The 24,056-nt window shown below is 41.9% G+C and overlaps 1 protein-coding gene across 1 annotated transcript in view; it reads left to right on the top strand.

Moving 5' to 3' along the window:
- The window catches only part of BAG2 (BAG cochaperone 2), a 92,341-nt gene that overhangs the window by 14,879 nt on the left and 53,406 nt on the right, over positions 1-24,056 (top strand). The window contains exon 2 of the mRNA XM_053710404.1: positions 19,119-19,228. Coding sequence (XP_053566379.1) covers positions 19,119-19,228 — 110 coding nt within the window. The remainder of the gene's footprint in view (positions 1-19,118; positions 19,229-24,056) is intronic.

Genomic DNA, 24,056 nt, shown 5'->3' on the forward strand with positions numbered 1-24,056 from the left:
TGGTTGAAACGAAGTGGTTATTTGAGTTACTCTTCCCTTTCTATCATCTCAAACCACTCTGCCCATTCTCCTCTGACCTCTGACCTCAACAAGGCATTTTTGTCCACACAACTGCCGCTCACTGGATATTTTCTCTTTTTCGGACCATTCTCTGCAAACCCTAGAGATGGTTGTGCGTTAAAATCCCAGTAGATCACCAGTTTTTTAAATACTCAGACAAGCCCGTCTGGCACCAACAACCATGCCGTGTTCAAAGTCACTTAAATTCCCTTTCTTACCCATTCTGATGCTGAGTTTGAAATTCAGCAAGTCGTCTTCACTACGTCTAGATGCCTAAATGCATTGAATTGCTGCCATGTGATTGGTTGATTAGCAAATTGTGTTACCAAGCAATTGAACAGGTGTACCTAATAAAGTGGCCGGTGAGTGTGTGTATATATATATATATATACTATTATAATATATATATATATATAATATAGCAAAATAGGAAACAGCGCTCTCTGGACTTAAGTTTTAAACAGATAGTTTAATCGGGTAACGTTTCGGGGAATGCTCCCCTTCATTAAACTATCTGTTTAAAACTTAAGTCCAGAGAGTGCTGTTTCCTATTTTGCTACATTTCATACTACTCCTAGCACCCTGGCCCTTGGAGAAACTGTTTGTGAGAGTGCAACTGACTCTTTTTGCCTATATATATATATATGTGTGTGTGTAAATATATATATATATGTATGTATATATGCGTGTACATACGTATTTATTTATATGTGTATTTACAGACATAGATACACATATAAATACATATGCATACATGTATACTATAGACATATATAAGTACATTGGAGCCCTTTGCAGTCAAGTAGCTGAAAACTTGTAAAATCATATTTATGCACTACTCATATTTAAGGGACACTCAGGTCAAATTAAACTTAAATGATTCAGATACAGCATGCAATTTTTAAACAACTTTCCAATTTACTTTTATTCAAAAAAATGTGCACAGTCTTTTTTTATATTTTACACTTTTTGAGTCACCAGTTCCTACAGAGCATGTGCAAGAATTCACAGAATATACGTATATGCATTTGTGATTGGCTGATGGCTCTCACATGGTACAGGGGGAGTGGAAATATCTACTCATTTGAAGTTCAGAGTAAGTTCTGTTGTATTGTCTTGTTATCATGCATTTGTTGATTAAAGGGCCACTGTAAGTAAAATATTTTCTATGCCTGTTACTAACTACCCCAAATACGCTTTTTATCAATAGCATTTCATTAACATATTCTCTACCGTATATCAGAAATCTTGTCTGCAAATTTAATTGTTTTCCAAACCCACTCCGTGGGTATCCTTTGCTCTGTACCAATCCGTTTTACAATACCTAGGTTTCAAAATGGCGCTTTAAACACAAAGTTATTGGTTTAAGTATTTTGATCATGCAGTGCTGAAAATAGTGGGCAGGATAACGTGACATCATCGGCGAATAAAAGATATAACTTTTAGAACGTTATGAAACTTCCTTTTGGAGAAAATATAGGTCAGTAGGTTTTAATTAATGTTTATTAACTTTAATATGTTAGTTGTTTAGCTTAAAAATTATAACAGAAAGTAATCCTTTAAGCAAATCTGTATTTACTTGGTTCTTTAAAGGAAACAATATACACCTATTTTTATGTAACCGGATGTAATAGACACTACTGAAAAAAAGAATATGCACCATATACTGATGAAAAAATCCAATATAAATAAAACCTTTTTTAGAAGCTCCCAGTTTGGCACTGTTGATGAGGTTAGGCTGGGGCACCCCACTGGAAGGGGCTGAGAAAGCAGGAAGAGCAGACGCTCTTCCCCTTCTCCCCTTCTTGTGAGACGACCCATTACACAAACATGAGCAAGCAGGAGTCCTGTAGACTTCAGTCTACATCTGATAATTTGGGGCTTAGTTAAAGGGACAGTCTACACCAGAATTGTTATTGTTTAAAAAGCTAGATAATCCCTTTATTACCCATTCCCTAGTTTTGCATAAACCAACACAGTTATATTAATACACATTTTACCTCTGTGATTACTTTGTATCTAAGGCCTCTGCAAACTGCCCCCTTATTTCAGTTCTTTTTGACAGACATCACATTTTAGCCAATCAGAGCTGGCTCACTGGATCTCCACATGTGTGAGCACAGTGTTATATATATATCACACATGAACTAACAACCTCTGAAAAACTGTTAAAATGCCCTGAGAGAAGAGGCGGCCTTCAAGGGCTTAGAAATTTGCATATGAACCTCCTAGGTTTAGCTTTCAACAAAGAATACCAAGAGAACGAAGAAAAATTGGTTATAAAAGTAAATTGGAAAATTGTTTAAAATTACATTCTCTATCTGAATCATGAAAGTTTATTTTGGACTAGACTGTCCCTTTAAGAGTCAGAAAATCAGCACAATGTCATTAAAAAATAAGCAAAACTATACATTGTTACAAAACACTCCCGGATGGACTATATAAATGGATCGTCTACAAAACATTTATGCAAAGAAAAATCTAGTGTACAAGTGTTTAAGTATGTATTTACTGTAAAATATTTCACATTGCAATGTTCTTCACATAAGGTATGTTCTAAGTGTTTTTTAAATAGATAATCCTACTATATATTTCGATATATGTAGACCTTTATATAATTATATAATTATATATATACATACATACATTTTTATTTAAGAATAAATAGAATTTATTCTACTATGTGCAATCGGGTTTCCATGCGATTAGGGTGTTAGATTTTTTTTAAGTCTATGGGGGAATAAGTTAACGTGGTTGCGATATTCTATGTTTGGCGTTTTGTGTGTATTGTGTTAGCAATCTTGCACTAACTTTTTACTTTCAACTTGTAATAAGAGCACAACCCGATGCGTTCTGGAGGCAATTGCAGATTCAGCATTTTCTAGAAGAGATGCAGAACTTGTTATGCTCTTTAGGAATAAAAATGTATCTAAACCTAGTGACATTGTTGCTTTATTAACAATATGTCCCCAACAAAAGAGGTTAGATAAGGAGAACAGGCTTTATAAACCACAGAAACCTATTACACTCTTTATACTTAAAAACAGCAAATAATAATGCATATTATTCTCGGGCTCATCTTTGATTTGAATACAATACTATATCTAGCAGTAGTTTAGTGTTTAAAGTGAAAGTCAATCCTAGCGTTGTGAAACGATAGGATGGACTATTAAAAACAATAAAGGGGACTTTCATTCATGAAGTATAAGATACCTCATGTAGAAAGGACCAGTCAACACATTATATTTGCATAATCAACAAATGCAAGATAACAAGACAATGCAATAGCACTTAGTCTGAACTTTAAATGAGTAGTAGATTTTTTTATAACAAATTTCAAAGTTATGTATATTTCCACTCCCCCTTGTACCATGTGATAGCAATCAACCAATCACAAATGGCATATACGTATAGTCTGTGAATTCTTGCACATGCTCAGTAGGATCTGGTGACTCAAAAATTGTAAATATAAAGACTGTGCACATTTTTTTTTAATGGAAGTAAACTGGAAAGTTGTTTAAAATTACATGCTGTATCTGAATCATGAAAATTTAATTTAAACCTGAGTGTCCCTAATTTTTAATTTAACCTGAGTGTTTCAAGTGATTGCACGCACTGAGCTGCTAAGGCAGCTCATGCAGATTGCTGTTTTGCTAAGAGGTGACGTTTTTCAACTCTTAGCCAATAGCCATACAGGAAATCCGGCTTGGCGCCCTTGGGAGCCCGATTTACCGCACGCTATTTGCTAAGAGGTGGAAACGTCAACCTCTTGGCCAGTTTGAAATATGAATGTTTTTGTGCATGACAATTTATCCAGTCTGAAGTGTGAAACCGTTAAGTTTTATGTTTAGTTTTTTTTGTTCTTGTGCATTTTCTTGGCAAGCACATACTTGCAAGGCTTTGTATGCAATGTGACTCAGCAGTCCTGCATTTGTCATAATCCTCTCCTTTTTATAGCGAAGGTTCGTCAGTAACTTAGTTAAAGGGACAGTTTACTGTGATTTCCCCCTCTTTGAATGTGTTCCCCAATTATACATTTTACCCACTGGAGTATATTAAATTGTTTAAAAATAGCTAATTTACCTTTATGTCATCATTTAAAATATCAGATTTTGTCTGTTGTATCCCCATCTATACTGAACATTTCAACAATGTACACTACTGGTTAAGAAAAGCTATGTAAATAAGAAGGTGCCGGTGGAACAGAAAGATAATATTTTCTCTTTACAAGGTGTATCCAGTCCACGGATTCATCCTTACTTGTGGGATATTCTCATTCCCCTACAGGAAGTGGCAAAGAGAGCACACAGCAGAGCTGTCCATATAGCTCCCCCTCAGGCTCCGCCCCCCCTTAGTCATTCTCTTTGCCGCTCTAACAAGTAGCATCTCACGGGAGGGTAAAGTGAATGTGGTGTTAGATTTGTAGTTTTTATTTCTTCAATCAAGAGTTTGTTATTTTTAAAATAGTGCCGGTTTGTACTATTTACTCTGTGGCAGAAAGTGATGAAGATTTCTGCTGAGAGGAAAACGATTTTAGCATGTTGTAACTAAAATCCATTGCTGTTCCCACACAGGACTGGGGAGTACCAGAAAACTTCAGTTGGGGGGAACAGTTTGCAGGCTTAACTGCTATAAGGTATGTTCAGTCATTTTTTTCTAGTCAAGACTTAGTAAGCTAGAAGACTGACAAGAATCCCCATGTGGGAAGAGGTAAGCCATATCCTGAGACTTAGTATAGAAGGAAGGTTATTTAAAAGGGCTCAAACACTGGTGGGACACTGTTTAAGGGGCAATCAATTATTTTATAACAAAAAATCTGATCTTTTTACAAGTTTTTATTACATTTGGAACGTTTTATGGGGTTTATTCACATGGCATATATTTAGACACCTATTTAGGCTTATGAAGGCCCCACAACTCTCCAGAGTGGAGAGGGAGGGGGCCTAAATTTTGCCGCCTCAATTGCGCAGTTGTTATTGCAGACAGCTTCATGCAGCTTCACGTGGAGGGTCCAAAGATTACTTGAGGACTTCATAGAGGCCTTATTTTCAATCAAAAACTAATCCCAATGCAGGTAGGGCCACAGCAGATTGCTGTGGCATGGTGCTCTAGTTTGTCTAACCGGCTTGCCAGCTTTACTTTGCTCGGTTTTGACCATTAAGGGGTTAATTGACTTGAAATTCACTTTGCAATCATTTCAAAGCATTAGGATCATATGGTGAAAATTTCATAAAGATTGGGTTATTTTTGAGATTTAGTAAAAAAGTGTGCGCTTTTTATTATTTAAAGGCACAGTACTGTTTTTTTCTAAAATTGTATTTTTCTGTATTTGAGTGCTGTCTAAGTCTGTTTAACATGTCAGAGCCTTCAGATAGACCGTTGTTCCTATGTGTTTAATAGCCATGGCGGAACCACCCTTTACATTTGTGTTTAAAGTGTGCTAAGGTATCTAAGCATTTTAAAGACCATGCAGTGACACTTAAAAATGTTGCACAAGATGATTCTTTAACGGAAGGTAATGAGGATAGTCCATCTTCCTCTCCCCATGTGTCGACACCAGTTACGCCAGCGCAAGCGATGCCTAGTACCTCTAGCGCATTGGCCCCTATTACATTACAACAATTAGCAGCAGTCATGGATAATTCCCTTGCGGCTTTTCTATCCAAACTGCCAGTTTTTTCCTAAAAAGCGTGATAGCTCAGTTATAAGAACAGAGGATGAGCAATCAGAAGCTTTGGATGATTTATCCGTTGTACCCTCACAACACTCTGATGTGGCAGTGAGGGATGTGCTGTCCGAGGGAGAAATTTCTGACACAGGAAAGGTTTCTCAGCAGGGCAGAATCAGATTCCTTAGCGTTTTAAATTTAAGCTGGAACACCTCTGCGTACTGCTTAAGGAGGTTTTAGCTACGCTGGATGATTGCGACCCCCATGGTGGTCCCAGAAAATTGTGTAAAATGGACAAGTTTTCTAGAAGTCCCTGTATACACTGATGCGTTTCCGATCCCGAAGAGGGTGGCGTATATTGTAACTAGGGAGTGGGAGAGACCAGGTGTACCTTTTGTCCCCCCCCCTATCTTTAAGAAAATGTTCCCCATAACTGACCCCAGGCGGGACGCGTGGCAGACGGTCCCTAAGGTAGAGGGAGAAGTTTCAACACTAGCCAAGCGCACAACCCATACCAATAGAAGACAAGTTGTGCTGTCAAAGATCCTATGGATAAAAAATTAGAAGGTTTACATAAAGAAAATATTTGTTCAACAAGGTTTCCCTTCTTCAACCGATTGCCTGCATTAATCCTGTAACTACTGCAGCGGCTTTTTGGTTTGAGGCGCTGGAGGAGTCGCTCCAGAGGGAGACTTCATATGACGAAGTCATGGATAGAATTCATGCCCTAAAGCTGGCTAATTCTTTTATCACAGATGCCGCTTTACAATTAGCTAAGTTAGCGGCGAAAAATTTCTGGTTTTGCCCATTATGGCGCGGAGAGCGCTTTGGCTACAAATCATGGTCGGCTGACGTGTCGTCCAAAACAAAATTACTAAATATTCCTTTCAAGGGGAAGACCCTTTTTGGCCCCGAGTTGAAAGAAATTATTTCGGATATCACTGGGGGGAAAGGACCGTTAAAGGCCAAAAACAAGGCTAATTTTCGCTACTTCAGGAGCGGCCCTGCTTCAACCTCTGCAAACGCAAAGCAAGAGGGTAACGCTTCACAGCCCAAAGCAACCTGGAAACCCTTGCAGGGCTGGAAACAAAGGTAAACAGGCCAAGAAGCCTGCGGCTGCTACTAAGACAGCATGAAGGGGTGGCCCTCGATCCGGGACCGGATCTGGTAGGGGGCAGACTCTCTCTCTTTGCTCAGGCTTGAGCAAGAGATGTCCCAGATCCCTGGGCATTAGAAATCGTTGCTCAGGGATTATCTTCTAGAATTCAAGACTCTCCTCCAAGGGGAAGGTTCCACATTTTTCGTTTGTCTTCAGACCAGACAAAGAAGCAGGCGCTCTTACGCTGTGTAGAAGATCTACTAAAGATGGGAGTGATATATCCAGTTCCAATTGCAGAACAAGGACTGGGTTTTTACTCAAACCTGTTTGTAGTTCCCAAAAGGAAGGAACTTTCAGGCCAATCCTGGATCTAAAAATTCTAAAACAAATTCCTCAGAGTCCATCATTCAAAATGGAAACCCATTCGGACAATTTTGCCGATGATCCAGGAAGGTCAATATATGACTACCGTGGATCTAAAGGTTGCGTACCTACCATATTCCTATCCACAAAGATCATCATCAGTTCCTAAGGTTCGCCTTTCTGGACAGCATTACCAGTTCGTGGTCCTTCCTTCCTTCGGGTTGGCCACTGCTCCCAGAATTTTTACAAAGGTGCTAGGGTCCCTCCTAGCGGTACTAAGACCGCGGGGCATTGCAGTAGCACCTTACCTAGACGACATCTTAATACAGGCGTCGTCTTTTCACAGAGCCAAGGCTCATACGGACATTGTTCTGGCCTTTCTAAGGTCTCACGGGTGGAAGGTGAACGTCGAAAAAAAGTTCTCTGTCCCCGCTCACAAGGGTTCCCTTCCTGGGAACACTAATAGACTCGGTAGAAATGAAAATATTTCTGACGGAGGTCAGGAAGTTAAAGCTTTTAACTACTTGCCGAGTTCTTCATTCCATTCCTCGGCCTTCTGTAGCTCAGTGCATGGAGGTAATCGGATTAATGGTTGCGGCAATGGACGTGGTCCCTTTTGCCCGAATTCATCTCAGACCACTGCAACTGTGCATGCTCCAGTGGAATGGGGATTATGCAGATTTGTCTCCTCAAATCCAACTGGACCAGAGAACCAGAGATTCTCTTCTCTGGTGGTTGTCTCAGGATCACCTGTCTCAGGGAATGTGCTTCCGCAGACCGGAGTGGATCATTGTAACGACCGACGCAAGTCTGTTAGGCTGGGGCGCGGTCTGGGGCTCCCTGAAAGCTCAGGGCCTATGGTCTTGGGAAGAGTCTCTTCTCTCGATAAACATTTTGGAACTGAGAGCGATATTCAACACGCTCCAGGCATGGCCTCAACTAGCGGCGGCCAAATTCATCAGATTTCAGTCGGACAACACGACTAGCGTACATCAATCATCAGGGAGGAACAAAGAGCTCCCTAGCGATGAAGGAAGTAACCAAGATCATCAAATGGGCGGAAGATCACTCCTGCCACCTATCTGCAATTCACATCCAGGAGTAGACAACTGGGAAGCGGATTTTCTAAGTCGTCAGACTTTTCACCCGGGGGAGTGGGAACTCCACCCGGAGGTTTTTGCTCAGCTGACCCAGCTATGGGGCATTCCAGAATTGGATCTGATGGCATCCCGTCAGAACACCAAACTTCCTCTTTACGGATCCAGGTCCAGGTACCCCAAGGCGGCACTGATAGATGCTCTAGTAGCGCCTTGGTCCTTCAATCTGGCTTATGTCTTTCCACCGTTTCCCCTTCTCCCTCGGCTGGTAGCCAGAATCAAACAGGAGAAGGCTTCAGTATTCTGATAGAGCCTGCGTGGCCACGCAGGACTTGGTATGCAGACCTAGTGGACACGTCATCTGTTCCACCTTGGACACTGCCATCGAGGCAGGATCTTCTATTTCAGGGTCCATTCAATCATCCAAATCTAGTTTCTCTGCAACTGACTGCTTGGAGAATTGAACGCTTAATTCTATCTAAGCGTGGGTTCTCTGAATCGGTTATAGATACTCTGATCCAGGCTAGAAAGCTGTCACCAGGAAGATTTACCATAAGATATGGCGGAAATATCTTTGTTGGTGTGAATCCAAGGGTTACTCGTGGAGTAAGATTAGGATTCCCAGGATATTGTCTTTTCTCAAGAAGGATTGGAGAAAAGGTTTTGTCAGCTAGTTCCTTAAAGGGACAGATATCTGCTCTGTCTATCATGTTACACACCAGCGTCTGGCAGAAGTACCTGACGTTCAAGCGTTTGCACAGGCTTTAGTCAGAATTAAGGCCTGTCTATAAACCTGTGGCTCCTCCATGGAGTCTTAATTTAGTTCTTTCAGTTCTTCAAGGGGTTCCGTTTTGAACCTTTACATTCCATAGATAATTAAGTTATTATCTTGGAAGGTTTTGTTTTTGGTAGCTATTTCTTCTGCTCGAAGAGTTTCAGAATTGTCTGCTTTGCAGTGTAATTCACCCTATCTGGTGTTCCATGCAGATAAGGTTGTTTTGCGTACCAAACCTGGTTTTCTTTCCGAAAGTTGTTTCTAATAAGAATATTAACCAGGAAATCATTGTTCCTTCTCTGTGTCCTAATCCAGTTTCTAAGAAGGAACGACTATTACACAATCTTGATGTGGTTCGTGCTTTAAAATTCTATTTAAATGCAACTAAAGATTTCAGACAAACATCATCCTTGTTTGTTGTCTATTCTGGTAAGAGGAGAGGTCAGAAAGCGACTGCTACCTCTCTTTCCTTCTGGCTGAAAAAGCATCATCCGATTGGCTTATGAGACTGCTGGACAGCAGCCTCCTGAACGAATTACAGCTCATTGCACTAGAGCTGTGGCTTCCACATGGGCTTTCAGAATGAGGCTTCTGTTGAACAGATTTGTAAGGCAGCAACTTGGTCTTCACTGCATACTTTTGCCAAATTTTACAAATTCGATACTTTTGCTCCTTCTGAGGCTATTTTTGGGAGAAAGGTTTTGCAAGCAGTGGTGCTTCCGTTTAGGTTACCTGACTTGTTCCCTCCCTTCATCCCGTGTCCTAAAGCTTTGGTATTGGTATCCCACAAGTAAGGATGAATCCGTGGACTGGATACACCTTGTAAGAGAAAACAGAATTTATGCTTACCTGATAAATTACTTTCTCTTACGGTGTATCCAGTCCACGGCCCCGCCCTGGCATTTAAGTCAGGATAAAACATTTTTTCGTTTAAAACTACAGTCACCACTGCACCCTATGGTTCTCCTTTTTCTCCTAACCGTCTGGTCGAATGACTGGGGGGGCGGAGCCTGAGGGGGAGCTATATGGACAGCTCTGCTGTGTGCTCTCTTTGCCACTTCCTGTAGGGAATGAGAATATCCCACAAGTAAGGATGAATCGTGTACTGGATACACCGTAAGAGAAAGTAATTTATCAGGTAAGCATAAATTCTGTTTTTTATTTTCCATTGTTCTCTGTGATCAAAAACTTGACAGCATGGATTGGAATCTTGCTTTTTTGAGCATTATATTGCAATGTATGTGTCTCTCCTTCATACCAAGAACCCTGCATAGTGGGATAAGCAGCTCTCAAGCTAAATTTTTGCTTTTCAAAAAACTATTTGAGGGACCTCACAGTTCTGAGGACTCGGAGACTTGTTAGATAATGTTAAGCAAGCTTAAGATCATCAGGTCCTAATTATTGGTCTAATTGTGTATAGATAGATAAGATAATACGCTTGTTCTCCATGTAAGCTCAGCCCTTTTGATTAGGTAGTGTGGTTTCACTTAGCAGACACTTATTTCATATACAAACATGTACCCAAAGGAGCAATTCCCCGATACATTTTAAACTCTGCAGCTTTGCATAAAAAGTTATTGTAAACACATTAAGGACAACACAATTTTACAGTGCGCTGTCCTTTTAAGTGGAATGTTAAAGGGACATATAAATCAAAACTAAACTGTCATGTGTACAAATTGTCAGAGTTTACCTCTTTCTAGTGGTACCCTGTGTTGGAAAGAGTTCCTGTGCACGAGGACATGTTGAGGTATGCACATGTCTAAGAGCACTATATTATTCCTATAGCAACACAACAGACATTTCCTTGTAATTACGTGTTTACTGTCCCTTTAAGGGGTGTGAAAATATGATATATAAAAATGTACTATCATATGGTCAAAATAATTGACTCCTTAAAGGGACATGGAACTCAATTTTTTTTCTTTCATGATTCAGATAGAGCACACAGTTTTAACAGATTTCCAATTTACTTTCTATTATCTAATTTGCCTTATTCTCTTGGTATCTTTTATTGGAAAATATACCTAGGTAGGCACAGGGGCTGGGGGATAGCTGCTGATTGGTGGCTGCACATATATGTCTCATCATTGGTTTACCAATGTGTTCAGCTAGCTCTCAGGAGTACATTGTTGCTCTTTCAACAAAGAAAACCAGAGAATGAATCAAATTGATAATAAGTTAATTAGAAAGTTATTAAAAAATTGTATGCGCTGTCTGAATCATGAAAGAAAATGCTGTGTTTTTACTGGCTGCAAGGTCCCTTAAAGGGACACTGAACCAAATTTTTTCTTTTTGTGATTCAGAGCATGAAATTTTAAGCAACTTTCCTTATTTACTCCTATTATCACATTTTCTTCATTCTCTTGGAATCTTATTTGAAATGCAAGAATGTAAGTTTAGATACCGGGCCATTTTTGGGTGAACAACCTAGGTTTGTCCTTGCTGATTGGTGGATAAATTCCTTCTACAAAATCAAAAACTGCTGTCCCAGAGTTCTGAACCAAGAAAAAAAGCTTAGATGCCTTCTTTTTTATATAAAGATAGCAAAGAGAACAAAGAAACATTGATAATAGGAGTAAATTAGAAAGTTGCTTAAAATTACATGCTCTATCTGAATCACGAAATACATTTTTTGGGTTCAGTGTCCCTTTTAACAACTGTATTCTATTATACTATTCTGCACTATTCTATAGTACTGTGACCCCACCCAATAAGTCAGTAATGGCCGACTTCCTAACACATGGGGGCCCAGGTCAATATTGTTGAAGCCTTATGGGCCACATACATTTCTGGCTATTAAACACAATCATAATACACAGGGACAGATATAGGCAAGGCTGCAGGGTACCTTATGTCTGCCGTTTTTTCTAGAGGGCTATTTTTACCACATTTTTTGGCCCTCCTACCAGACCAGTCCCTAAAAGCACTCGCCTGTGTGTGTAAGTTTCTCTTGATTCCAGATGTCCTATTTACTTTGCCTTAGGCAATGAAAAGGTTAAACTATCTAAACAAGCTTGAATCATCCTGGGTAATGTTGTCATTTAGTCATCGAATTATAAGAATTGCCAGTTAATGATCATACAGGTCCTGAGTGAAAAAGCAATAAAAGGCCATTTGGGTCTTGGCCCATAGTAACAACAATTAAATGTCTACAACACTGCTAATTAGCAAAACACTTCCTCACAGATCTGAATGGAATTTCACACAGAGGCTACAGGTTCTCTCTATGTGTTTTGTGTATTAACATGGCTGATAAGATTGTGTAACATGTTTAACGGTACAAAAAGCAAAAATGACGCGTTATATTATTGTGTAAAGAGTATGCTAATTTAAAGGGACACTAATGAAAAAATAAACTGGTGTTAGAACATTTTATTTTAACTCTGATGTCCCTTGCAAATCACAGGCTAGATTACAAGAGGAGCGCAATTGATATAGCAGGCTGCGTAATCTTTTAATATAATGGCCCTTACATTTTGAAAATATATTACCTCTATTCACTGTAATTTAAGTCTAAATTGCAGGTTTTCCAATTCTTACAATTGGAAGTGCACAATGTTAGACAAGCCTAATGCTGCACACATATCTGTCCTTATGGAAATCAGATTAGAAACTACAAAACAATGATAGTTTTGCTAACAAATAACCACAGCTAATGTCCAAATAAAGCAAATGGTGGTTGGAGTTGATTAATAATTGATGCAAAGAAGGTTTAATGCATTAAAAAGTTTCACATTCATCTAGTATGTTATTTGACTACAAAACAGTAAGTAAAATACTTACCTAAAATTAGCTTTCTAGCCCCTCCCACTAATTGCGTCACTAGTTTTAGCAGTCTGCTAGTATCTATAAATATATATTTCTCCTACATTGGTGGTGTCCGGTCCACGGCTTCAATCCTTACTTGTGGGAATATTCTCTCCCTAACAGGAATTGGCAAAGAGAGCACAGCAAAAGCTGTCCATATAGCTCCCCCTCTGGCTCCGCCCCCCAGTCATTCTCTTTGCCTGCTCTGAACCAAGTAGCATCACCACGGGGATGGTAAAGAGTATGTGGTGTTAGTTGTAGTTTTATTTCTTCTATCAAGAGTTTGTTATTTTAAAAATAGTGCCGGTTTGTACTATTTACTCTACAACAGAAAGTGATGAAGAGTTCTGTTAAAAAGAGGAGTATGATTTTAGCAACAGTAACTAAAATCCATTGCTGTTCCCACGCAGGACTGTTGAAACCAGAGAACTTCAGTTGGGGGGAACAGTTTGCAGACTTTTCTGCTCCAGGTATGACTAGTCTCTTTTCTAACAAGACATAGTAATGCTAGAAGACTGTCATTTTCCCTTATGGGATCGGTAAGCCATTTTCTTAGACTCATAATAGAATGAAGCTTATAAATGGGCTCTATACTGGTTGACACTATTGTGGGCTAAATCGATTGATTTATCTAATAATTAATATGACTTGGAGTGTTTTGTGACTTTGAAAACACTTTTGGGAACGTTTTTATTACGCCTGGCATTTGTTTAGACACCTAATCTAGTCAGCAAGGCCCCTTCACTCTGGTATGCAGAGGGAGGAGGCCTCATTTTCGCGCCCTCAGTTGTGCAGTTACTTTTGGAAGCAGTGCATGCAGATTCATCGCGAGAGGTTCCTGTGACCATAAAAACGCATTTCAAGAAGGCTTATTTCTGTGGTGAATAACCCCCAAGGAAGGTAAAAGCCGCAGCAATAGGCTGTGGCAGGGACTGTAGTGGGTTTAAACTGGTAAATTGAACAATTTGCCTCATTTAAGGGGTTAGAGACTTGAAAGCATTAAGTAATGCTTTTTACTTTCAAAGCATTAAGACACTAGGGTGCAAATTTTGTAGAGATCGGATATTTCCTTCATAGTTTTTCAAGCATTCAGAAATAAAGTGTGCTCTGTTTATTATTTAAAGAGACAGTAACGGTTTTGTTTTAAAAACGGTTTTATTGCATTAATAGCCCTGCCAAAGTCTGTCTAACATGTCTATACCCTTCAGATAGCATATGTTCTGTGTGTTATGGAGGCCAAGGTGGTTCCCCCTTTAAATGTATGTTCAATTGTGCCATGGCGTCCAAACAAAGTAAGGACAGTACTGTCACATTTAATAAGGTTGCCCAAGATGATTCTTCAAATGAAGGTAGTGGGGATAGTTCATCATCCTCTCCTTCTGTGTCAACACCAGTTTTTGGCCCGCGCAGGCGACACCTAGTACATCTAGCGCGCCAATGCTTGTTACTATGCAGCAATAACTGCAGTTAATGGATAAATCTATAGCAAATCTTTTATCAAAACTGCCAGCATTTCCCAGTAAGCGTGATTGCTCAGTTTTAAATACAGAGGATGAGCAAGTGGGCGCTGAACGATAATTTATCTGTTATACCCCTCACACCAGTCTGACTTGGCAGTGAGGGAGGGTCTGTCTGAGGGAGAAATTTCTGATTCAGGGAAAAGTTTCTCAGCAGGCAGAAACCTGATATTGTGGCATTTAAATTTAAGTTAGAACATCTCCGCGCCCTGCTTAAGGAGGTGCTAACTACTCTTGATGATTGTGACTCTTTGGTGATTCCAGAGAAATTGTGCAAAATGGACAAATTCCTTGAGGTCCCTGTGCACGCTGATGCCTTTCCAATACCCAAGAGGGTGGCGGACATAGTGACTAAGGAGTGGGAGAAGCCAGGTATACCCTTTTGTCCCACCTCCTATATTTAAGAAAATGTTCCCCATTGTCGACCCAGAAGGGACGCATGGCAAACAGTCCCTAAGGTTGAGGGGGCAGTTTCTATGTTGGCCAAGCGCACAACTATTCCCATTGAGGGACAGCTTGTGCTTTCAAAGATCCTATGGATAAAAAATTGGAAGGATTGCTTAAAAAGATATTTGTTCAGCAAGGTTTCCTTCTCCAACCAATTTCGTGTATTATTCCTGTCACCACGGCGGCGTCTTTTTGGTTCGAGGAACTAGAAAATTCGCTCCATAAGGAGACTCCATATGAGCGAAGTCATGGACAGAATTCACCGCACTAAAGTTGGCTAATTCATTTATTTTAGATGCCGCTTTTCAATTGGCCTAAATTAGCGGCGAAAAAATTCAGGTTTTGCAATAGTGGCGCGCAGAGCGCTTTGGCTAAAATCTTGGTCGGCGGATGTGTCGTCCAAGACAAAACTGCTTAATATTCCTTTCAAAGGAAAGACCCCTTTTTGGGCCAGAATTGAAGGAGATTATTTCAGACATCACTGGGGGAAAGGGCATGCCCTCCACAGGATAGGCCTTTCAAGGCTAAGAACAAATCTAATTTTTGTTCCTTTCGCAATTTCAGGAACGGACCGTCTCTTAACTCTGCAGCCTCTAGACAAGAGGGTAACCCTTCCCAGCCCAAACCAGCATGGAAACCAATTGCAAGGCTGGAACAAGGGTAAACAGGCCAAGAAGCCTGCTGCTGCTACCAAGACAGCTATGAAGGGGTTAGCCCCCGATCCGGGACCGGATCTAGTAGGGGGCAGACTTTCCTCTCTTTGCTCAGGCTTGGGCAAGAGATGTTCCGGATCCTCCGGGCGCTTAGAAATAGTCCTCTCAGGGGTATCTTCTAGAGTCAAGGAACTTCCTCCAAGGGGAAGGTTCCACATGTCTCGCTTATCTTCAGACCAGATAAAGAGACAGACATTCTTACATTGCGTAGGAGACCTATTAAGATGGGAGTGATACACCCAGTTCCAATAGAGGAACAAGGTCTGGGGTTTTACTCAAACCTGTTTGTAGTTCCAAAAAAGAGGGAACTTTCAGGCCAATTCTGGATTTAAAAATTCTAAACAAATTCCTCAGAGTTCCATCTTTCAAAATGGAAAACCATTCGAACGATTTTACCAACAATCCAGGAGGGGTCAATACATGACTACCGTGGACTTAAAGGATGCGTACCTACATATTCCTATCCACAAAGTCATCATCAGTTCCTAAGGTTCGCCTTTCTGGACAAACATTACCAGTTCGTGGCTCTTCCGTTCGGCTTTAGCCACTGCTCCCTGAATTTTCACAAAGGTGCTAGGGTCCCTACTAGCGGTTCTAAGACCGAAGGGCATTGCGGTGGCACCTACTTAGACGACATACTATTCCAAGCATCGTCCCCTTTCCAGATCAAGGGCTCATACAGACGTTATTAGCCTTTATCAGTCTCACGGGGTGGAAGGTGAACGTAGAAAAAGAGTTCCCTGTCCCCGTCCTCAAGGGTTCCCTTTCTGGGAACAATAATAGATTCTGTAGAAATGAAGATTTTTCTGACAGAGGTCAGAAAATTAAAACTTCTAAACGCTTGTCAAGTTCTTCAATCTATTCCTCAGCCTTCCATAGCTCAGTGCATGGAGGTAATTAGGACTAATGGTTTGCAGCAATGGACGTGGTTCCCTTTTGCTCAAAATTCATCTAAGACCATTGCAACTGTGCATGCTCAACAGTGGAATGGGGGATTATGCAGACTTATCTCCCCAGAATTCAAGTAGACCAGGTAACCAGAGACTCACTCCGCTGGTGGTTGACTCAGGGATCACCTGTCTCAGGGAATGAGTTTCCGCCGACCAGAGTGGGTCATCGTCCCGACCGACGCCAGTCTCTTAGGCTGGGGCCGCGGTCTTGGGACTCCCTGAAAGCTCAGGGTCTATGGTCCTCGGAAGAGTCCCTTCTCCCGATAAAATTTTGGAACTGAGAGCGATATTCAATGCGCTCCTGGCCTGGCCTCACCTAGCGAAGGCCAGATTCATAAGATTTCAGTTGGACAACATGACGACTGTAGCGTACATCAATCATCAGGGGGGAACAAACGAGTTCCTTTGGCGATGACAGAGGTATCCAAGATCATCAAATGGGCGGAGGATCACTCCCTGCCACCTATCTGCAATCCAACATCCCAGGAGTAGACACTGGAGGCGGATTATTTGAGTCGTCAGACTTTCCATCCCGGGGGGAGTGGGAACTTCCACCCGGAGGTCTTTGCCCCAGTTAACTCAAACTTTGGGGCAATCCGGATATGGATCTGATGGCGTCTCGTCAGAACTTCAAGTTCCTCGATACGGGGTCCAGATCCAGGGATCCCAGGGCGGACACTAGTGGATGCATTAGTGGCGCGCTGGTCGTTCAATCTAGCTTATGTGTTTCCACGTTTCCTCTTCCTTCCCAGGCTGGTAGCCATGATCAAACAGGAGAAGGGCCCTCGGTGATCCTAATAGCCCCTGCGTGCGCCCACGCAGGACTTGGTATGCAGACCTGGTGGAATATGTCATCGGCTCCACCATGGAAGCTACCTTTGAGACAGGATCTTCTAGTACAAGGTCCATTCGAACATCCAAATCTAGTCTCTCTGCAGCTGACTGCTTGGAAATTGAACGCTTGATTCTATCTAAGCGTGGTGTTTTCAGATTCAGTCATAGATACTCTGGTTCAAGCCAGAAAGCCTGTGGACTAGGAAAATTTACCCTAGGATATTGGCACAAATATATCCGTTGGTGCGAATCCCAAGGGTTTTTCTTGGAGTAAAATAAAACTTCCTAGGATTCTTTCCTTTCTCCAAGAGGGTTTGGAGAAAGGTCTGTCAGCTAGTTCTTAAAGGGACAGATATCTGCTCTGTCTGTCTTGTTGTACAAACGTCTGGCAGCTGTGCCAGATGTACAAGCGTTTTGTACAGGCGTTAGTCAGAATCAAGCCTGTTTACAGACCTATGACTCCCTCCTTGGAGCCTAAACTTAGTTCTTTCAGTTCTTCAAGGGGTTCCGTTTGAACCTTTGCATTCCATAGATATTAAGTTATTATCTTGGAAAGTTCTGTTTTTAGTTGCTCATTCTTCTGCTAGAAGAGTTTCTGAATTATCTGCTTTGCAAGTGTACCTCTCCCTATCTGGTATTTCATGCAGATAAGGTAGTTTTACGTACCAAACCTGGTGTTCTTCTTCCAAAAAGTAGTTTCCAACAGGAATATTAACCAGGAAATAGTTGTTCCTTCTCTATGTCCGAATCCAGTTTCAAAGAAGGAACGTTTGTTACACACAACCTAGAAGTGGTCCGTGCTTTAAATTCTATTTAGAAGCAACAAAGGATTTCAGACAAACATCATCTTTGTTTGTCGTTTCATTCTGGTAAGAGGAGAGGGCAGAAAGCCACTGCTACCTCTTTCTTTTTGGCTGAAAAGCATCATCCGATTGGCTTATGAGACTGCCGGACGGCAGCCTCCTGAACGAATTACAGCTCACTCTACTAGAGCTGTGGCTTCCACATGGGCACTTCAAGAACGAGGCTTCTGTTGATCAGATCTGTAAGCAGCGGACTTGGTCTTCTCTGCATACTTTTGCCAAATTTTACAAATTCGATACTTATGCTTTCTTCGGAGGCTGTTTTTGGGAGAAAGGGTTTTGCAAGCCGTGGTGCTTCCGTTTAGGTAACCTGACTTGTTCCCTCCCTTCATCCGTGTCCTAAAGCTTTGGTATTGGTTCCCACAAGTAAGGATGAAGCCGTGGACCGGACACACCAATGTAGGAGAAAACAGAATTTATGTTTACTTGATAAATTTCTTTCTCCTACGGTGTGTCCGGTCCACGGTCCGCCCTGGCTTTTAGTCAGGTTTAAAATTTTTTGTTTCTGTACACTACAGTCACCACGGCACCCTATTGTTTCTCCTTTTTCTCCTAACCGTCGGTCGAATGACTGGGGGGCGGAGCCAGAGGGGGAGCTATATGGACAGCTTTTGCTGTGCTCTCTTTGCCATTTCCTGTTAGGGAAGAGAATATTCCCACAAGTAAGGATGAAGCCGTGGACCGGACACACTGTAGGAGAAAGAAATTTATCAGGTAAACATAAATTCTGTTATTTGTTTCTGGAGTGTAGTGGTCTTTACGGCTCCCCGGTCTGGTGATTGTTAGCTAGGACCCCCCCACTCCACCTTTTTTTTCTGTAGTGTAGCTCCCTATCCCTCCGTCTCCCTTCATTTTTTTCCTGCAGCTTGTACTGTTGATGTTTGCAAATGATTTGGTGTAAAATGACTGCTTTCTCTCCTAGAGTTCAAGCCTTGCGTGATGCAGCATCTGCTTTGGAAATAGAGAAAGACACACTCATAGAATCTATCCACAGTGTTCAGAATAGCCAAGACATGAGGAGCATCAGCGATGGTAAGCTCATTTAGAATCTAAGCTATCAGGTAGAGTAATCTGAACAAGTACAGCAGTATTGTTAAATGGTATCTGACTGTACAGTGAAGTCAGAGGACTAAAATGCACAGCAGGACACATACTAGTTCATCCTTCTGTTTAGATGTACGTGCTGATTGTGTATTAGTGATATCAGGGACACGTGATCACAAGCCTCTCAGTATTTCAAGTGACCAAAAAGGGACACTTTGGAAGTGAGACAATTAATTTGCACTCAATTACACTTAAATGGCGCCACCTGCTGCAAACTTTTTGCATTTTTGTGACGTGTTTAATTTACCTGATGAAAATCCTATATACACAGGAGTTACACACTCCTGACTTTTCTCTTTCTAATGATTATTTAAAAAAAGAAATCATATACATGAATGAACACAGCAGGATACAGTAAATTTATTAATATGCATTGTGAGCTTTTGAGCTATGTGGAGCAGTCTTGCACGAGTGAGGCTGCAGCCACAAATTTAAAAAGTAGAAATTGCTTCTTTCTCTTGTAAAGGTGTATCCAGTCCACGGGTTCATCCATTACTTGTGGGATATTCTCCTTCCCAACAGGAAGCTGCAAGAGGACACCCACAGCAGAGCTGTCTATATAGCTCCTCCCCTAACTGCCACCCCCAGTCATTCTCTTGCAGCTCTCGACAAGAAAGGAAGTATCAAGAGAGATGTGGTGAATTAGTGTAGTTTTTTTACCTTCAATCAAAAGTTTGTTATTTTTAAACGGTACCGGCGTTGTACTGTTTTTACTCTCAGGCAGAAATTCGAAGAAGAATTCTGCCTAGAGGTTTTATGATCTTAGCGGTTTGTAACTAAGGTCCATTGCTGTTCTCACACATAACTGAAGAGTATGGAAAGAAAACTTCAGTTGGGGGGACGGTCTGCAGATTGCCTGCTTTGAGGTATGTTCAGTATATTTTTTTCTAGAGAGATGATAAGGTCTAGAAAATGCTGACAGTGCCTGGTATATTTGAGGTAAGCCTGATACAGTGATTTAACAGCAACTGGGATCATGCTTGCAAAAAAGGGTAATATTCATGTTAATACTCATATTACTTAGTGTAAAAACGTTTGCATGTTTTAGAGTAAAAACGTTTTTTCTCTGAGGGTGATAAATCTTTATTTTGGGGCCTAGTTTTCCACATGGCTTGTTAGATTACTGCTAAAAAAGGCCCCCTGACTTTCAGTGCATGGTGGGAGGGGCCTATTTTCACGCACTTTTAAGTTAATCTTCAGACTGAGACATACAGCTTCCCTAAAGGAGTCCTCTGGCATCTAGGACCACTATAGAGGGTGTTTTTCCTGCAAAAAATCGTGTTTAAGGGCAGGTAGGGCCACAGCAGAGCTGTGGCAGTGTGTTTGACTGTTTTTTTAACGGTTTTTTCCGTTTTTCCAATTCGTTTTGGGGCCTAAGGGGTTAATCATCCATTTGCAAGTGGGTGCAATGCTGCTTTAGTCTCTTATAGACACTGTAAAAATTTCGTAGAGTTTACTACTTTTTATCACTGTTTTGCAGTTTATGAGGTAGTTTTTTTTCTCTTAAAGGCACAGTACCGTTTTTATTTAATTGCTTTTTCACATTTATTAAAGTGTTTTCCAAGCTTGCTGGTCTCATTACTAGTCTGTTAAACATGTCTGACATAGAGGAAACTCCTTGTTCATTATGTTTAGAAGTCATTGTCGAACCCCCTCTTAGAATGTGTGCCAAATGCACTGACCTTTCTATAAGTTATAAAGACCATATTATGGGTTTTAAGGATTTATCACCAGAGGTTTCTCAGACTGACAAAAGGGAGGTTAAACCACCTAGCTCTCCCAATTTGTCAGAACCTATATCTCCCGCGCAAGTGACGCCAAGTACATCTGGCGCGTCCAATGCGTTTACCTTACAAGACATGGCGGCAGTTATGAATCATACCCTCACAGAGGTATTGTCCAAACTGCCAGGGTTACAAGGAAAGCGAGACAGCTCTGGGGCTAGAACAAATACAGAGCTTTCTGACGCTTTAGTAGCTATGTATGATATACCCTCACAATGTACAGAAGCCGAAGCAGGAGAGCTTCTATCTGTGGGTGACATTTCTGATTCTTGGAAGGCGTTACTCCAGTCTGACTCTGAAATGACAGCATTTAAATTTAAGCTTGAATACCTCCGCTTGTTGATCAAGGAGGTTTTAGCAACTCTGGACGACTGTGACACCATTGTAGTCCCAGAGTAATTGTGTAAAATGGACAAATACTTTGCAGTGCCTGTTTACACTGATGATTTTCCAATCCCTAAGAGGTTTTCAGAAATTATTACGAAGGAATGGGATAGACCAGGTGTACCGTTCTCTCCCCCTCCTGCGTTTAAAAGGATGTTTCCCATAGATGCCGCTACACAGGGCTCGTGGCAGACGGTCCCTAAGGTAGAGGGAGCAGTATCTACCCTAGCTAAGCATACAACTATCCCCGTCGAGGACAGTTGTGCTTTCCTAGATCCAATGGATAAAAAATTAGAGGGTTTCCTTAAGAAAATCTTTATACAACAAGGTTTTATTCTCCAGCCTCTTGCATGCATTGCCCCAGTCACTGCTGCAGCGGCTTTCTGGTTCGAGTCTCTTGAAGAGGCTCTTCAGGTGGAGACCCTGTTGGATGATATCCTAGACAGGCTTAAAGCTCTCAAGTTAGTCAATTCATTTATTTCTGACGCCGTTTTTCATTTAACTAAGCTAACGGCTAAGAATTCAGGTTTTGCCATTCAGACGCGTAGGGCGCTATGGCTTAAATCCTGGTCAGCTGACGTTACTTCAAAGTCTAAGCTTCTCAACATTCCCTTCAGGGGGCAAACCCTATTCGGGCCAGGACTGAAGGAGATCATTTCTGATATTACTGGAGGGAAGGGCCACGCCCTTCCCCAGGATAGGTAAAACAAATTAAGGACCAAACAGACTAATTTTCGTTCCTTTCGGAACGTCAAGAGTGGTTCAGCTTCAACTTCCTCTACTTCAAAACAAGAAGGAAATTCCGCCCAGTCCAATCCAGTCTGGAGACCTAACCAGGCTTGGAGCAAGGGAAAGCAGGCCAAAAAAACCTGCTGCTGCCTCTAAGACAGCATGAAGGAGTAGCCCCCGATCCGGGACCGGATCTAGTTGGGGGCAGACTTTCTCTCTTCGCCCAGTCTTGGGCAAGAGACGTCCAGGATCCCTGGGCTCTGGAGATTGTTTCCCAGGGATATCTTCTGGATTTCAAAGCCTCATCTCCAAAAGGGAGATTTCATCTCTCACAATTATCTGCAAACCAGATAAAGAGAGAGGCATTCTTACGTTGTGTTCAAGACCTTCTGGTCATGGGAGTGATCCACCCAGTTCCAAGGGAGGAACAGGGGCAAGGATTCTATTCAAATCTGTTTATAGTTCCCAAAAAAGAGGGAAGTTTCAGACCAATCTTGGATCTCAAGATCCTAAACAAATTTCTCAGGGTCCCATCCTTCAAGATGGAGACTATTCGAATCATCCTACCTTTGATCCAGGAGGGTCAATATATGACTACCGTGGACTTAAAGGATGCTTATCTCCACATTCCGATACACAGAGATCATCATCGGTTTCTCAGGTTTGCCTTCCTAGACAGGCATTACCAGTTTGTGGCTCTTCCCTTCTGGTTAGCCACGGCACCAAGAATCTTTACGAAGGTTCTAGGGTCCCTACTGGCGGTTCTAAGGCCACGGGGCATAGCGGTGGACCCTTACCTAGACGACATTCTGATACAGGCGTCGACTTTTCAAATCGCCAAGTCCCATACGGACATTGTTCTGGCCTTTCTGAGGTCTCACGGGTGGAAGGTGAACGAAGAAAAGAGTTCTCTCTCCCCTCTCACAAGAGTTTCCTTCCTAGGAACTCTGATAGATTCAGTAGAATCGAAGATTTTTCTGACAGAGGTCAGGTTGTCAAAGCTTCTAACTTCCTTCCGGGCTCTTTATTCCACTTCTTAGCCGTCTGTGGCTCAGTGTATGGAAGTAATCGGCTTAATGGTAGCGGCAATGGACATAGTTCCGTTTGCCTGCCTACATCTCAGACCACTGCAACTTTGCATGCTCAGTCAGTGGAATGGGGATTACACAGATTTGTCTCCTCTGCTAAATCTGGATCAAGAGACCAGAGATTCTCTTCTCTGGTGGCTATCTCGGGTCCATCTGTCCAGGGGAATGAGCTTCCGCAGGCCAGAATGGACTATAGTGACGACAGATGCTAGCCTTCTGGGCTGGGGCGCAGTCTGGAATTCCCTGAAGGCTCAGGGTTCATGGACTCAGGAGGAAGCCCTCCTTCCGATAAACATTCTGGAACTAAGAGCGATATTCAGTGCTCTTCAGGCTTGACCTCAGCTAGCTGCGGTCAGGTTCATCAGATTTCAGTCGGACAACATCACGACTGTAGCCTATATCAACCATCAGGGGGGTACAAAGAGCTCCCTGGCGATGTGGGAGGTTTCAAAGATAATTCTATGGGCAGAGGTTCACTCTTGCCATCTCTCAGCTATCCATATCCCAGGAGTAGAGAACTGGGAGGCGGATTTTTTAAGTCGACAGACTTTTCATCCGGGGGAGTGGGAACTCCATCCGGAGGTATTTGACCAGTTGATTCATCTATGGGGCAAACCAGAACTGGATCTCATGGCGTCTCGTCAGAACGCCAAGCTTCCTTGTTACGGGTCCAGGTCCAGGGATCCCAAGGCAGCGCTGATAGATGCTCTAGCAGCGCCCTGGTCCTTCAGTCTGGCTTATGTGTTTCCACTGTTTCCTCTGCTCCCTCGT

The sequence above is a fragment of the Bombina bombina genome, chromosome 4 (genome assembly GCF_027579735.1).
Source record: "Bombina bombina isolate aBomBom1 chromosome 4, aBomBom1.pri, whole genome shotgun sequence".
Taxonomy (NCBI): Eukaryota; Metazoa; Chordata; class Amphibia; order Anura; family Bombinatoridae; genus Bombina; species Bombina bombina.